Source organism: Apus apus, chromosome 23 (genome assembly GCF_020740795.1).
Source record: "Apus apus isolate bApuApu2 chromosome 23, bApuApu2.pri.cur, whole genome shotgun sequence".
In the NCBI taxonomy this organism is placed as follows: domain Eukaryota; kingdom Metazoa; phylum Chordata; class Aves; order Apodiformes; family Apodidae; genus Apus; species Apus apus.
Genome location: NC_067304.1, coordinates 3,676,518 through 3,690,749, shown reverse-complemented (window position 1 = coordinate 3,690,749; position 14,232 = coordinate 3,676,518). Strand labels below are relative to the sequence as shown.

Genomic DNA, 14,232 nt, shown 5'->3' with positions numbered 1-14,232 from the left:
GAGGAAGTGGGGCTGTTCATAATGATGTTGACCTAGAGATCATCTAGTCCAACCCTCCTGCTAAAGCAGGATGGCCTGGAGCACATTCCACAGGAGGCATCCAAGCAGGTTTTCAGTCTTCAGGAAAGGAGATTCCACAACCTCCCTGGGCAGCCTGTTCCAGTACTTTGTCACTCTCACAGTAAATAAGTTTTTCCTCATGTTCAGATGGAACTTCCTGTGTTCCAGCTTATGCCCATTGCCCCTTCTGTTGTCACCAGGCACTACTGGGAAAAGTCTGGCTCCATCCTCCTTCCACTCATCCTTTAGATGCTTAGAGACATGGATGCCTGAATGCCTTGAGCTGAGCAAGCATCTCTAGGCACAGCACCCTGGGTCAGTCCCATGGCTGCATTTGGCTCCTGCCTCGGATCTTGGGAGCCTTTGAAAAGCAGCACAAAGGGGAACGTCTGTTCCCTGCACGTACAGGTGTTGGTGGGATCAGGTTGACAAAGTGGGATGGGGCAGAGGGAGAAGCCCGGCTCAGCATCTGCCAACCTCCACTGGTGTCTGGTTGCAGGTGCCCAGACAGGAGGGAAGGGGGCCGGGGGCACAAAGGGCATCAGGATGTTGGCACAGAGGCTTTGCTGGGGACATTGGGATGGCAGGGAGTGCCTGTGTCCCCCCACATCCTTTGAGTGGGCAAGGGGGACCCTGTTGGGCTCCGCATTCCCAGGTTGCTCCTGGTGCAGCGACGTAATTGGGAGCCTTTCTTCTGCCGGGGGCCCCTTTTGATCTTTTCTTCTGCCCGAGCTGGTGCCACAGCAGGGGTGAGTGACAGTCCCTGAGGGCAGCACCGGGAGCTGGAAGTGGAGCCGGTGCCGATGCAGGGGGGGCTGTGTCCAGGTAGGGAGGGGACAGGGCAGGAGGGCGGTCCTGAGCCATTTCTGTGGCTTCAGTTGTTGTTGTTGTTAGCTGGAGCCTGTTTGAAGAGTGAATCAGAGCAGCAGCTGCTCCCAAGCTGCTGCGGTGAATGGGGAAGGGCCTGAAACCTGCTCTGGGTCAGGGCTGGTGAACGGAACAGGTGGGAAGCAGGGAGGGCACCAGGAGGGTGGGGAGGTGAAATGGAGCCCGGCACACCTCTGCTGCCCTCCAGCCCACTCTTCCCCCCTCCTCAGCCCGGAGGAGGCAACTCCTGCCTCCCAGCCTGCTCAGGGCGAGGTGCTGCACAGAGCAGCTCCCGTAGCCCGAGGAAGCCCCAGGGATGTGTGCACAGCCTTGCAGGGCTCCTGGGGAAGCACCCGGCCTTGGCCTCCTGTGTGTGGTATTGGTGCTTCTTCCTGAACCTGGCCTTATAGTGTCGCTGGGCTGTGACTCAGTTTCCCCTTTGCACTGGAGGGGTGATCCCCCTTCCCACAGCTGCCAAAGCTCAGCCAGGCAGTGCTGGGGCTGTGGAGGGGGATGATGGTGCAGGGCTGTGCTGGCTCCACGGCCGGCAGGAGCTGTTGCCATCACACTGAGGCTGACCTGCTGCTGCCTGTGGCAGAACTCTGGGAAAGGTTTGGAGCCTCTCTGGACTCCATCCCTCACCCCTCACGGAGCAGGACCAGCCCCACGGGGTGTCCGAGCCAGAGCCGCAACAGCACGGCTGCCCTGCAGAGCAGGGGGCAAGCTGGGCTGTCACCCCTGAGGCTTCACCAGCCTGGCTGTGTGTGGCCAAGCTGGCTTGGAGCATCTCTGGCTGTGGCTGGAGAGGCCGGGCACGGGCTGGCCCTGCGGGAGGCCCTGCAGGGAGCTGCTGCGGGCGGGAGGCCGCGCTGACGGGAAGCGGCCGGGGAAGGGGAGGTGGGCGTTGCTATTTTCGCTCGCCACATCCTCTGTCAGTTTCTAAGAACCGGTGGTGGATTCCTGGTAAGAGATTTCAGTGTGTGACAATATCCAGCCGGCACACGCAGCCCCGGGGTGTCCAGCCTGGCTCCGAGGTGTGAAATTGCCACCTTGTGCCCCTGGAGAGAGCCGGGACCTGCTGCTCCCCAGCTCTGGGGGCACCACAGCGCTGGGGTGTCCCGAGTGGAGGAGTTTCCTCCTCTGCTGACAGCTCGTGTGGGGGGGAAAAACAGTGGAGGGTTACAAATGATAATGTCACTGCTTGGCATCCCCTGTGCCTTCCTGTTTGTGGGATTGGTGTGTCCCCAGCAGCGGGTGCCCTGGGGAACGGCGGTTGAGTCAGACGGGGCTCCCCAGGGTGGGAGCAGGAGGGTACAAGCCTTGTGAGAAGCTACGTGGCCACAGCATCGTCCTCGTAACGACCCAGCGTGTGGTGTTGTAGGGAACACGTGGCTGTTGGGTCTGGAAGGGTCATGTCCAGCTGCCTCAGAGATCCCCAAAGCAATGGGGTGTGCACCAGCCAGGGCATCCCATGGGATTCACCCTGTCTGGGCTCGGATCTGGGGAGGGATGGGGGGAGGCAGAGCTGCAGGAGGGTGACTGGGAGCAGAGGTGCAGGGAGCTCTGAGAGACCCAGGCTGTAGAGCTCAGGGGGGAGGCAGGTGGGGCTCCACAGTCCCTGTGTGCATCCATGCTGCTGAACACTGGCCATCAGTCATGGATCTGGGAAGTTTTGGTTGTAAAGGCTGATACAACCTGTGCAGGGCTGTGCTGCTCCACTCTCTGGGTTGTTGGCAGCAGCTGGCTACAGTGGTACCAAAATCACCCACTGCATCCAGGCACAAGCTCGGATGCTTTGGGAAGCTCTGATGGGCAGTTGTCTATTCTGCAACAACATGGTCATGCAGGGACATGGGGAGAAGACAGCCAGAGCGTGGGTCTTCTCCTGGTGCAGGGGTTGTAAAGTACAGACAAGCTGGAGATGCCCCTTGTTGGAGAAAGGCTTCTTTGTCTTGTGTGTTTAGATGCTCCAGGGGCCAGAGACGTAGCCCAGCAGCTGCTCAGAGCTATTTATAAGGCTCCCACCTCTAAGCAGCAGAAAACTGAAGCCTCTTGTCTCACTTCTTCTCCCACAGGACTGCCTGAAAGCCTGTCAGGAGCAGATTGAGGCAGCCTTAGCTGAGGGCCTGAAACAGGCATCCCAAACCCAGCAGGAATACAGCACAGCCAAGACTGCTGCCTACCCAGCCAGCCAGCCCACCAGCACCCCCACAGACGTCACGGACATCAACCTGTGACAGCCCCTTCCCGGGGCCACCCAGCGTCACCACGGGACCTTGCCCTGGACACCGACAGGTCGCTGCATCCCACCTACCCCTCCCTCAGCCCCTCCACCCATCCTGCTGAGGATCTGCTCTGCTTGCTGGGAGGGCAGAGCAGGATCTGTGCTCGCCTGTGGGAGCGGGCGGCCGGGCTGGCTGCTGCAGGTGGCTGGGGTGAAGTGACCCTTTTCCATGGTGGCAGGGCACAAGAATTACTGGGGAGGGAGAGCAAAAGCCACGATGAAGTTACAAAATGTTGCTCAGCTTGAATTCCTGGTAGCCTGGCTGGCTGCTGGTCACCATCTCCTCGGAGGGGGTTACTGTGATGACTTCCAGCCCCCTGTGGGCCATCAATCATGGATAGTGAGCTGCTCACCCTGGCCTACGTGACCAAAATCCTTCTAACCCCCCAACCTCCCTCCCCAGGCTGGGGTGCTGAGGGGCTCAGGAGAGAGAACTGAGTGTCTGGGAGGAGGGAGCAGGTGCTGGTTGGCCCCTTGGTCCCAGTTGCTTTGTGCCAGATTCCTGTGGCTCCTGGGGGTGGCGGGGCTGCTTCTGCTTGGAGGGGAAACGTGTGGCTTGTTTCTTGTTGCCGTTGGAGTTGGGATTTGTGGGTTTTTGGCTTGCCGGGGGGGGAACGTGCTCCCTTGTCTGCATGGAGAGCAGGAGTCCTGGCCTTGGGGAGCAGCCTCCTGGGTGATTGGGTGCAGTTGGGGGAAGGTGTGTCCCCCCTTGTGCGAACCCCAGCAAATCCCCTTGGCTTTCTGCTGCCCCACTGAGGCTGCTTAATTTATTGGTAACTGCTGGGAAATGAGGAGGGAGGAAGACTTTGCAGTTCCTTGGTCTCCTCTCCTTCCAAAAGAGTGCCTTCACCCTTCATCCCCTTCCCTAGCTCCCTGGGCAATGGTTTGGGTTGGTTGTTTTTTTTTTTAGGTAGCTTAGGCATCAGACTAGGTTATAAGAAATATATTTGAATGTGCTGCTATAGTCTGAAATGCATCTTCACTCCTCCAAGGCAGGGATCTGGGATCATGTTCAGGAGGGGGCTGCATCTCTCTCCGTGTGGGTCCGAGTTGTGTCCTTCTAGGGTGGAAAATTTTGCTGCGCACTTGAGTTGAAAAGCGATTGCATTTTTGTATTGTTGTTGATCCTGTCTGTTAGTTTTTATAAAAAGTGTTTAAAATAAAAAAAAAATAATGCTGCTTTTCTAAGAGGAAAAAAAAACCATTAAATAGTAAAATTGTATTAACGAGGAGAAGCCAGAGAGACTCTGCAGGGATGGGAGGCAGACTTGCTGCTTGGTGACCTCTGGACATGTGGATCTGTGGCTGTTGTCCTCCTGTGGGGGATGTGGGAAAGGAGGTAGAAAAGTTCCTTTTTGGATGCCACTAGAAACAAAAGTCTTATCAGGTGGAAAAAAAAAATGGGGCTGCTGTTCTTCCACTCGCCTGACTTGTCAAGAAGATCTGTCTGCCACTGGCTCCTGCTAGCAGGAGGGCCAGGGGTCGTGCAGAGCCTTTCTGTACAAAATGAAAAAAAGAATTTTTATATATAAATGAGTTTTAATTTAAGAGTAAACTAGTTTGGTGTTCACACACAGGAGTCCCACTGCTGGGAGAATCAGAGAACCGTACGACGTTCAATAAAGTATTTTAAACAAGTATGAAGGCCTCAAGGGTTTCCCTTTGCAATCCTTCCCTCGCAGAGCTCCTGCCTCTATCCTGAACTGCCCTGGGGTGGGACCCCATCAGCTGGGGGATCTCCTCGGGCAGCTCCTGGAGGCTCCAGCCCTGCATTTCCAGGAGCCACAAGCGCAGGATGAAACAAGGAGCAGGCAGGACACAACCAGCCAGCTCCAACCCTGCTGAGAGGTTCAAGATTGATGCTGCAGCAGCTGATGAACACATTGGAATCACCAAGAGCTCAGCTCACGGATGGAGGGGGGTGAAAGTGGGACCAAACACTGTCCTGCAGCAGCTCAGGTGGTGCTGCAGGGTGGTGAGAGCCTGAGCCATCTCTCACGCTCATCAGCTTCTGGCTGCTTTAAAGAAAGGAGATAAAATCAGGCAGGCAAGGAGACGCTCTGTGGTGTAACCAGCCCGGGCTTGGTGTGCTGCTCTGCTTCACGTGGCTTCTGCCACCACCACTGTCACAGAGAAGGTGGCAACACTCAGGAGAAGCAAAGACAGGAGGTGGCTGTCCTGAGCCCAGCCTGCAGCTCAGGGGAGCTGCAGGGCCTTTTCTCCTTAGGCTGCACCAGCAGGAATTTGTGCTGGTTTCATAGGAAGAAGAGGTGCTGGCAAAGCACCGACCCTGCAGCATCACAGCGTCCCCACTGGCAGTTCCCCAGGGTAAGTGCAGCACCTGGGGGGTCATGGGAGGAAAAGCCCCCACTGGGTTTTCCAGTAGAAGGGATGTGTGGGTGTGGACAGGGTGCCACGAGTGGGCCAGGCATGTGGCCTCAGCAGCCAGGCGAGGACAGTGGCCCCACGGCTTCACCAGCCTTGCTGAGTGTTCCAGGAAAAACCCTGGGGAAGGTGGATGGCATTCTGGAGGCAGGATGGGGATGGGGCCAGGCACAGCTGGGCTGCCCTCGCCTCTGCCCCTGGCCATGCTCAGGCCCTGCTGCCAGCAGCAGCTGGGATGCAGCAGCTCCATAGCCTGTTGCTGCCTGGTGACCACCAGCCTCAGGGAAACTCAAGAATCAACATGTTTTTCTCCACCCAAGAGCAGTTTTGGGCTCTGGAACAGCCTGAGGGTCCCAACACTGTTCCTTTGCCCACTCGCACAAGGGCAGGGCACAGCACAGGGAGGAGCCCCTGGGCAGGGCACAGGGAAGGAGGAGGGGATGCACTGGGATCCCTCTGCAATTTGGGGACAGCACCAGCAGGGCAGACACAATCTCCAGCTCTGCGAGGAGCCCGGGGCTGAAGGCTTTGCTCTGCCACCTGCTGGGGACAGGACAAGGAGGGGAGAGGACAGGGCAGAACCGTGCAGGGATGTGAGGCAGCTGCGGGGCAGAACCAGCCCTGACTGATGGACACGGCTCGGGTTTTATTTTCAAATACAGGAACAGGTCAGACCCTCCAGGGTGTGGGTGGCACCAGGTTCCCGGGTGGGACAGGGGCTGCCCTGCCCTGTGACAAGCAGTGCAGAGAGCCCCCTCCAGCTCTATGGGCACCAACCTGTCCAAGCACCCAGTTGGAGCAGTGAAATCCCAGGACAGATGCTCCACTCATGCACCACTCTCCCAACTTCCTCCAGCAGTGTCCCAGGAGCAGGGTGGGCTGCAGCTTTTCCTGCCTCTCCCTGCTCACTCCATGGCCACAGGCGGCTGCTGCCCCTCCACATCCCGCGTCTTGGAGTTCACCAGCTCCCTCCGGATCTCCGGCGAGATCTGCGGGTGGCTGTGGAACTTGAGCAGCTCCAGCAAAGCCTCCTTCTGCTCCGAGGAGAGGTCCTCCTTGTAGCGCTGGGCGAAGGCCAGGAAGCTCTGGTGCCACAGCACGGGCAGGACCCGCTGGTCCGTGCGGAAGGCCAGGAAGTGGAAGACGAGGGCGTCCACCACGCGGAAGGGCAGCGCGTACTTCTTGTCGATCAGCAGCCGCAGGAAGATGCTGTTGGCGCCGCTGTACTGCATCTCAGCCAGCTTCAGCATGGCCGCGCTGCGGGACACGGGCAGAGGTGAGGGCAGGGGACACGGGAGACGGGGAGCAGGGGAAGGCAGGGAGCAGGGGAAGGCAGGAGCCACAGGACACAGGGAGCAGGTGAGGGCAGGAGCCACGGGACACAGGGAGCAGGGGAAGGCAGGAGCCACGGGACACAGGCAGAGGTGAGGGCAGGAGCCATAGGACACAGAGAGCAGGGGAAGGCAGGAGCCATGGGACACAGGGAGCAGGGGAAGGCAGGAGCCATGGGACACGGGCAGCAGGTGAGGGCAGGAGCCACAGGGCACCAGGCACCAGGTGACAAACCCAACACTGAGCCTTGAATCCCAACCCCAGAGGGAGCTGAGTGAACCCCCCAGCTCTGCGATGCCGTCAAGGCTGAGGGAGAGATCTGAGTGTTGCACCCGTGTCCCTCAGGGAGAAGAGCTGCCCCCACCCCGGGCTCCCAGAGTGTTACCTGGAGTGCAGGACAGGGATGGAGCACTTGGTGAGGATGCTGCCGATGATGATGGCCTCCCGCAGCGTGCAGGTCCCCGACTCACACAGGGGGATGAGGATCCCTGGGGAGGGCAAGAATGAGGCACTGCTTGTCCCACAGCAGCCGGCAGAGCTGTGGGGCTCAGCCCCTTCTATCTCAGGACACATCTGAGCCCAGGAGGTACCAGCTCCTGCACCAACTGCTGTTACAGGCCTCACAGCATCTCCCTGCTGTGACACGAGCCCCAAACACCCTCAGGCTGCCAGACAAGAGCCAGATCAGAGCCAAGCAAGGGTCAGAAGGGAGTCCCTACCTTTGAACCAGGCTGCTGGCTTGAACAGAGCCTTCTTCAAAGCCATGTAGAGGTGAAAATTGAGGCGCTTGTACTCAGCAATGTCATCCCTGATCCGCGGCAGCAGCACCAGGTTGTAGAACCTCTGAGCCATCCTCTCCTTCAGGTTGGATGAAAATATCCTGGGAAAAGCAAAGCACAAGGTATGACAAGCTGGGGACAGGCTGGCATTTTGTAAATTAGTTCCAGTTACGGAAAGGAAAAGCTAAAGAATCCCCCATCAGCAGCTCCCAGAGATGATCTTACCTGGTGGCTTGGTACATGGCAGCTGCTGTCCACGCCTCGGGCTCTGTGATGTAGAGGATCTGCTCCCAGTTGGACAAGGCAGGAATGATTTTAAATGCCTTGGGGAGTTTCCCACTCCTGTACTTGGACAGCACCTTAAAATAAACAGATAAAGGCTAGCTTGTGACATACGGGCATGGACAGCAAGGCTGTGAAACTTGTCCCATGACCGTGTGAAAGTTCATCTCCTCCCTCAGCATCTCTAGCAAGAAGGATCATTCTGAGCATGGTGCTCAGGTCACTCTCTGGACCCTTCCGTGACTGATATGACGCAAAGTGCAGGTAACACAGAGGGACCTGTGCAGAGTCAGGATGGGGGCAGCCTCTCTGAGGGAGAGCAGTGGGCAGAGCTGGTGTCTGTGGAGCTCAGCACCGTGTCTGCTGGACCCCTGGGGCAGAGCAGCTTTGGCCATACCTCCCTGACCCCCCTGTAGACCTCCAGGACGCGGGGGTCGAGCTGGGGCATGGGACAGCCCGAGACCTCCGACAGCGCCGTCTCCACCTCCGTCTGCTTCTCCGTGATCTTCTCCACGATGATGTCTGCCAGCGTGCGCCTGGGGCCGAGCCAGGAGGGGAGCAGGTCAGGGGCCTTGCTGGGGCGTCTGGGCCACTGCCCCGTCCCAGCCTCCTCTCTCACCTCAGCGGTGGGTTCTTGTTCATGAACATCTCGATGGCTTTCTCATCCTCGGGGTCCACCTCCACCTCGCCGCCGTACTCCCCGCTCCGTCTGGCCGCCGCTGCCGCCTTCTCCAGCGAAGGCCACTCATCCTCATCCTCATCCTCCTCCGAGTCCGCGCCGGGGCCGCGCACCGCCGGGCCTGCGGGGGGGGGAGCGGAGCTGGCTGAGCCCGGGGCCCCGCGCCCTCGGTCGAGGGGGGGGGAACTGCGGGTACCCGGGGCTGGGTTGGGAGGGAATGGGGGCCGGGGAGAAGCGGGGGCTCACCCAAGGCCGTGCTGCGCTGCCTGGGGGGAGCGGCGGGGCCGTGCTCGGCCTCCAGCTCCTCCTGCTGCCGCCGCGCCTGCTCCAGGATGCGCCGGGAGAGCCGCGCGTCCACGTAGCCCTCCCGTCCGCCACCCTCCTCCTCCTCCTCCTCGGCCGGGGCTCCGCGCCGCTTCCCCCGCGCCCTGGCTCTGGGAGCCCCATCCCGCAGGATCTGCTCGGCCAGCGGTACCGAGGGGCCGGGGCCCCGCGCCGGGCGGACCTTGGGCATGGCCGCGTGTGCCGGGGGAGCCGCCGCCTCCCCCCGCCCCTTCCGCCGTCCCGCCTCTTCCGACGGCGCCGGAGCCGCGATGGGGGTGACCTGGTGCGGGCGGTGGGGAACGTGGGGGGGGTTATCCCTGGGGAAGCGGCTGGCGGGTCCCTGCTCCACCTTCCCCCGCGGGTCTCTGTCCCTCACCCCCCCCGCCCCCGGTTGCAGCGTCTCGCAGGTGCCGGTGGCGGAGGGGAAGAGCGTCCAGCAGACGGTGGAGATGCTGACGAGGAAGTTGGAGGTGCTGGGGGCTGAGAAGCAAGGGACTTTCTGCGTGGATTGCGAGACCTACCACACCGCCGCCTCCACCATCGGCAGCCAAGGTCAGCGGGGAGGTTCTTCCAGCCGGCCCCGGAGCCGTCCGGAGGGCTGGGAGAGTTGGGGTGTTCAGCCTGGAGAAGAGAAGGCTCTAGGGAGACCTTAGAGCACCTTCCAGTGCCTGAAGGGGCTCCAGGAAAGCTGGGGAGGGGCTTGGGACAAGGGCAGGGAGGGAGAGAACAAGGGGAATGTATTAAAACTGGAAGAGGGGAGATTTAGGTTGGACATTAGGAGGAAATTCTTCACTATGAGGGTGGTGAGAGCCTGGCCCAGGTTGCCCAGGGAAGCTGTGGCTGCCCCATCCCTGGCAGTGTTGAAGGGCAGGTTGGATGGGGCTTGGAGCAGCCTGGGCTGGTGGGAGGTGTCCCTGCCCATGCAGGGGGTTGGAACTGGATGATCTTTAAGGTCCCCTCCAACCCAAACCATCCCATGTTATATGAACAGTACAAGGACCCTGGAATTAAAGCAACAAGGAAGACAAAAGGGGAAAAAAACAGATGCTTTAAAGCCCTGACAAGTGCAGGAGTGTTGGTTTTACAGCCCAAATATCCCTGTTCTTCCTGCAGGGCAGCCAGGCAAGCTGATGTACGTGATGCACAACTCTGAGTATCCCCTCAGCTGCTTTGCTCTCTTTGAGAACGGTCCCTGCCTCGTCGCAGATGCCAACTTTGACATCCTGATGGTGAAGCTGAAAGGCTTCTTCCAGAATGCCAAGGCCAACAAGATCGAGAGCCGGGGCACCCGCTACCAGTACTGTGACTTCTTGGTGAAGGTGGGCACGGTTACAATGGGGCCCAGTGCCCGTGGGATCTCTGTGGAGGTAAGAATGGTCTCTGAAGGAGAGGAGAGTCGTTCCACGGCTCCATGAGGTGTCAGTAGCCCCTGCCATGAGCTTCAGGGCTGTGTTCCTGTTGCAGGTGGAGTACTGCCCCTGCGTGATCGCCAACGACTGCTGGAACCTGCTGATGGAATTCATGCAGAGCTTCATGGGGAACCACACCCCTGGCATCCCATCTGTCTTTGGCACCAAGCACGACAGCATCTACAGCCCCTCAGACACCGTGGTGCAGTACATGGAGCTCTTCAACAAGATCCGCAAGCAGCAGCCGGTGCCCGTGGCAGGGATCAGGTGAGAGGAGCCTGGTTCAGAGCCACTGCATCCTCTCCTCTGCCCGTGTGGATCAGGATTCCCTCAAAAAGCAGCACTGTGGAGGCAGCCCAAGGTTGTTTTGGTGTGTTTATGTTTTTGTTTTTATTGTTTTCCCTTTTTGAAAGCCAAGGTTTTGAAATGCTGGGCCTGTTTCATGTGTCCCCTTCCCTGTGTCCGGGATCGGGTTGGTGGCTCTGAAGGTTCCTCCCACAGTGCTTCCTGCAGGGAATTGCTGTTCATTGGCAGGAGGGAAGAGGAGAAATTCCACCCAAATGCAGGCAAGGGCAGAGCTTCCTTGTCTGCAGACATGAGAGATTATTTTTTTAATGTTTTTGATTCTTTTTTTTTTTAAAGATACCCAGGTGAAAGTCATTTTTCATCAAAATAAAAGGCTGTGTTTTGTGAGGAGAACTGAGTCTTTCTCCACAGCGAGTGCTGGGCTGCTCTGGATTGTTCATTTACAGCTTCTGACAATTTCTCTTGCATCAAGACAAACCTTCAGCAGGTTTTTCTCTTTTGATTTGGTTCAGGAGCTTTATACCCCTGAAGCAAACTGATTTCCCTGTGGCAAAACCTCAGGAATTCCGGCATTCCCATTATGGGTAGGTCCTTAGTTTGCCTTCATCTCTTATCTCTGATGGGAGTATTCAAATCTCCTGCCTCTCAGATGATGCTAAGGAACCCTCTTGGTAAATAAAGCAAGAAGCCTGGCACAGCCCTCTCACCCATTAAAAGACAACACCAGCTGCTTCACCTTGTTGGAAAGGTAGGTAGTAAATATCCTCTCCATTTCTCATTTGAGAAATTCTGGTGGCTTCAGGGGATTGGATGAAGTAAGGAAGGATTTGGGGAATAAGAGCCAAAAATTTATTCTAAGACGAAATCACTTGAATATTATTTTTAGTGGTGATTTATTTTTACAGCAGGAAACCCCTTCTGAGTCCCCTTGGTTTTACTTTCTCAGTATTTGCCTAGCTTTCAACTGTCATTTTTTTATTCTCCTCCCTGCTCCACTCTTGGAATATTCAAAACCACTCTCATCCAGCCACCAACCTTGGAGCTGAGCTTCCTTCATGGTTCCTGGTCAGGTTGTGATCAGCAGGGTTCCAGGAAATATTCTGGAAATACACAGGAAATATTGCTGGTTCCTTGCCCAGGTTCTTGTCTTGAAGAATCTGAAGAGCAAGAAAAACAGAAATAGATTTTTTTCCTAAATAATTTTTTTTCCTTCTGAAGCAGCAGGGGGTGAAGAAGCAGTTTTATTACTTTATTTGATAGTTATTTAGGTATGACTTCTTTGTGGTGATCATTTATACCTGTAAAGCTAATTAACTGTTAGAGTGCCCAGAGCTTTTAATGGGGGCATTTAATACATTTAATCAGCACTGGGCCCAGAAAGATGTGCTTAATGAGCCATAATAAATGGCAGAGTGTACCACAAGTGTCTTAAAAATTCCAACATGCTGAACATGCTGAATTTTGCAACTCTTTGCTGAAGTTCACAACCCATGCACTGACTTCACTGGGACTATTAATTGTCAGTGATAAAAATTCACTGAGAATCTGACCTGCTGTTGTGCCACATCGTTCAGAAAACTTAGGAAAACAAACTCTGGTCTTTGTGGGGACAGTTATTTCTGTTGAATTTCCCTTTTAAAATCAAAACCCCACCTTTTAATGAGCAGATTAATCATGCTGAATGTCACTAATGCTTTATTAATTCCCGGAAGATGCTTTCTGTAACCAGAGATGTCAAAACTCTGCTCACATGTCTTTAAAAACATAGAACGTGTGTTGCAATCTCTGGGGACTTCTGTGCTCTCATTAATACATTGTGCTGTTCCTGGAGTAATAAAACAGGGGCCCCCCCTGAGCTACATTCTGCCTTCAATTACACCATGACAGCCATTGACGTCAGGAGGTTTCCACATGTGTGAGGATGGGCAGGATTTAGCCCTTTGTTTCTTAGCAAAAAAAAAATGTCTGTTGCTGTCAATGTGCTTGTGGGATCAGCTGCCCCACGTGAGGAGCTGCTTTTGCTCTTTTTTTGGCTTCCCTGATGGACAAAATGATTAGTTTTCAATCTTGTTAGCTGCAGCAATCCTCATTCCACCCCTCCCAGCCTGATAGGGCAGGTTAAGGTGGCTTGGGATGTGCTCTTAACAACTTAACAGCTGCATCTTAACAAGTCTTCAGGAGCATTCAGTTGTGTTACATTAATGGATTGAGCCAGTGTCATTTGAAAACACCCTAATTTTGCCTGTCAAGGCATGGTCTGGAAGGTTGTTTTCCAGTTGCTCCCCAGTGTTTTCCCAGAGAATGCAAGATCTAGAGGGAGAGGCCTCCAAGTCTTATTCCTGTAGTACTGGGGGTCCTCAGTGCTGCATCAGCACCTCACAAAACCACTGGTAGCTTTGCTGCTTTCATGAAGCAACTGAGCTTCAAGATGACGCCTGAAGTTGAACTGGTTGAAGCCTGAGCTAGAGGGGACTGGGGATCATAGAATCATGGAATGGTTTGGGTTGGAAGGGACCTTTAAGATCATCCAGTTCCAACCCCCTGCATGGGCAGGGACACCTCCCACCAGCCCAGGCTGCTCCAAGCCCCATCCAACCTTCCCTTCAACACTGCCAGGGATGGGGCAGCCACAGCTTCCCTGGGCAACCTGGGCCAGGGTCTTACCACCCTCACAGCAAAGAATTTATCCCTAATGTCCAACCTAAATCTCTGCTCTTCCAGTTTTGATCCATTCCCCCTTGTCGTCTCACTACAAGCCCTTGTCCAAAGTCCCTCCCCAGCTTTCCTGTAGGTCCCCTTCACATATTGTAAGGTCCTGTGAAGTCCCCCTGAAGCCTTCTTCAGGCTCTAGGGATCTTGGGGACATGGGTCTCACCTTGCTTTGTTTTAGCTTTTCCCCTCCTAGCTCTAAGCAGAGGCTGGATGATGTTACCAGGATCACCAACACTTTGGTGGCAGAGACACAGTCCAAGTCTCACTGCCACCCTGGAGGTCCTGTGGGCTTTTGTTCCATTTTCTGCTGTGACATTTTTTATGAGGAAAGACTGACATAGCAGCTGCACCCTGCTAAGCTTTACAAAGAGAGTGAGGATGTAAGGGCCTCGTTAAATCTCCAGTTTTAATCACAGTGGGGAGCTGTGGAAGAGTTGAGTGTGACTGGATTTCTGTGCAGGTATGGGTTGAAAAGAGACCAGGCACTGGTCAGAAAGGGAAGGTGTAGAGGAAGAATGACAAAGCTCACAGGAAATGGAATTTGTCTGGTGAAGGAGCTCACAAAGGAGACCACAAGGCTGTGGAGTGTCCTTTTGCCATGGCAGAAGAAAGGAGGCTCCCACCTGTCGCAGTAAATTGCAGTGCTTTGCCTCAGAACTTACTGGGACTGGATGTGGGGAACACTTTGCACTTCCTCTGCGAAGGAACCCTGTGTGTGACACCACTGACCTGTGCTTGGTGTCATCAGTGCTCTGTGGACCATGACTGCTTGCTTGCAGCTTTGCCCTGGCTCTGCTGCCCAGGGAGCAGGAC

At 56.1% G+C, this 14,232-nt stretch overlaps 3 protein-coding genes across 7 annotated transcripts in view; 2 read left to right on the top strand and 1 right to left on the bottom strand.

Annotated features, from left to right (window-relative positions):
* The window catches only part of CCND3 (cyclin D3), a 44,756-nt gene extending 39,905 nt beyond the window's left edge, over positions 1 to 4,851 (top strand). For all 5 annotated transcript variants that reach the window (XM_051638823.1, XM_051638824.1, XM_051638821.1 and 2 more), the window contains one exon: positions 3,003 to 4,851. In XM_051638823.1, the coding sequence (XP_051494783.1) occupies positions 3,003 to 3,164 (162 nt within the window). In that variant the 3' untranslated portion in view covers positions 3,165 to 4,851. The remainder of the gene's footprint in view (positions 1 to 3,002) is intronic.
* A 1,367-nt stretch (positions 4,852 to 6,218) lies between these two features.
* Positions 6,219 to 9,217, bottom strand: BYSL (bystin like). Its single transcript, XM_051638816.1, has 7 exons — positions 8,915 to 9,217; positions 8,609 to 8,789; positions 8,387 to 8,525; positions 7,933 to 8,066; positions 7,648 to 7,808; positions 7,314 to 7,416; positions 6,219 to 6,853 (listed from the first exon to the last, which is right to left on the bottom strand). The coding sequence occupies exons 1-7, from the start codon at positions 9,180 to 9,182 to the stop codon at positions 6,502 to 6,504; spliced, it is 1,338 nt and encodes a 445-aa protein (XP_051494776.1). The 5' UTR covers positions 9,183 to 9,217; the 3' UTR covers positions 6,219 to 6,501.
* A 20-nt stretch (positions 9,218 to 9,237) lies between these two features.
* Positions 9,238 to 11,100, top strand: MED20 (mediator complex subunit 20). The gene is made up of 4 exons (XM_051638825.1): positions 9,238 to 9,275; positions 9,390 to 9,544; positions 10,106 to 10,359; positions 10,457 to 11,100. Exons 1-4 carry the CDS (start codon positions 9,262 to 9,264, stop codon positions 10,670 to 10,672), a joined length of 639 nt encoding a protein of 212 aa, XP_051494785.1. The 5' UTR covers positions 9,238 to 9,261; the 3' UTR covers positions 10,673 to 11,100.
* The last annotated feature ends 3,132 nt before the right edge of the window (positions 11,101 to 14,232 follow it).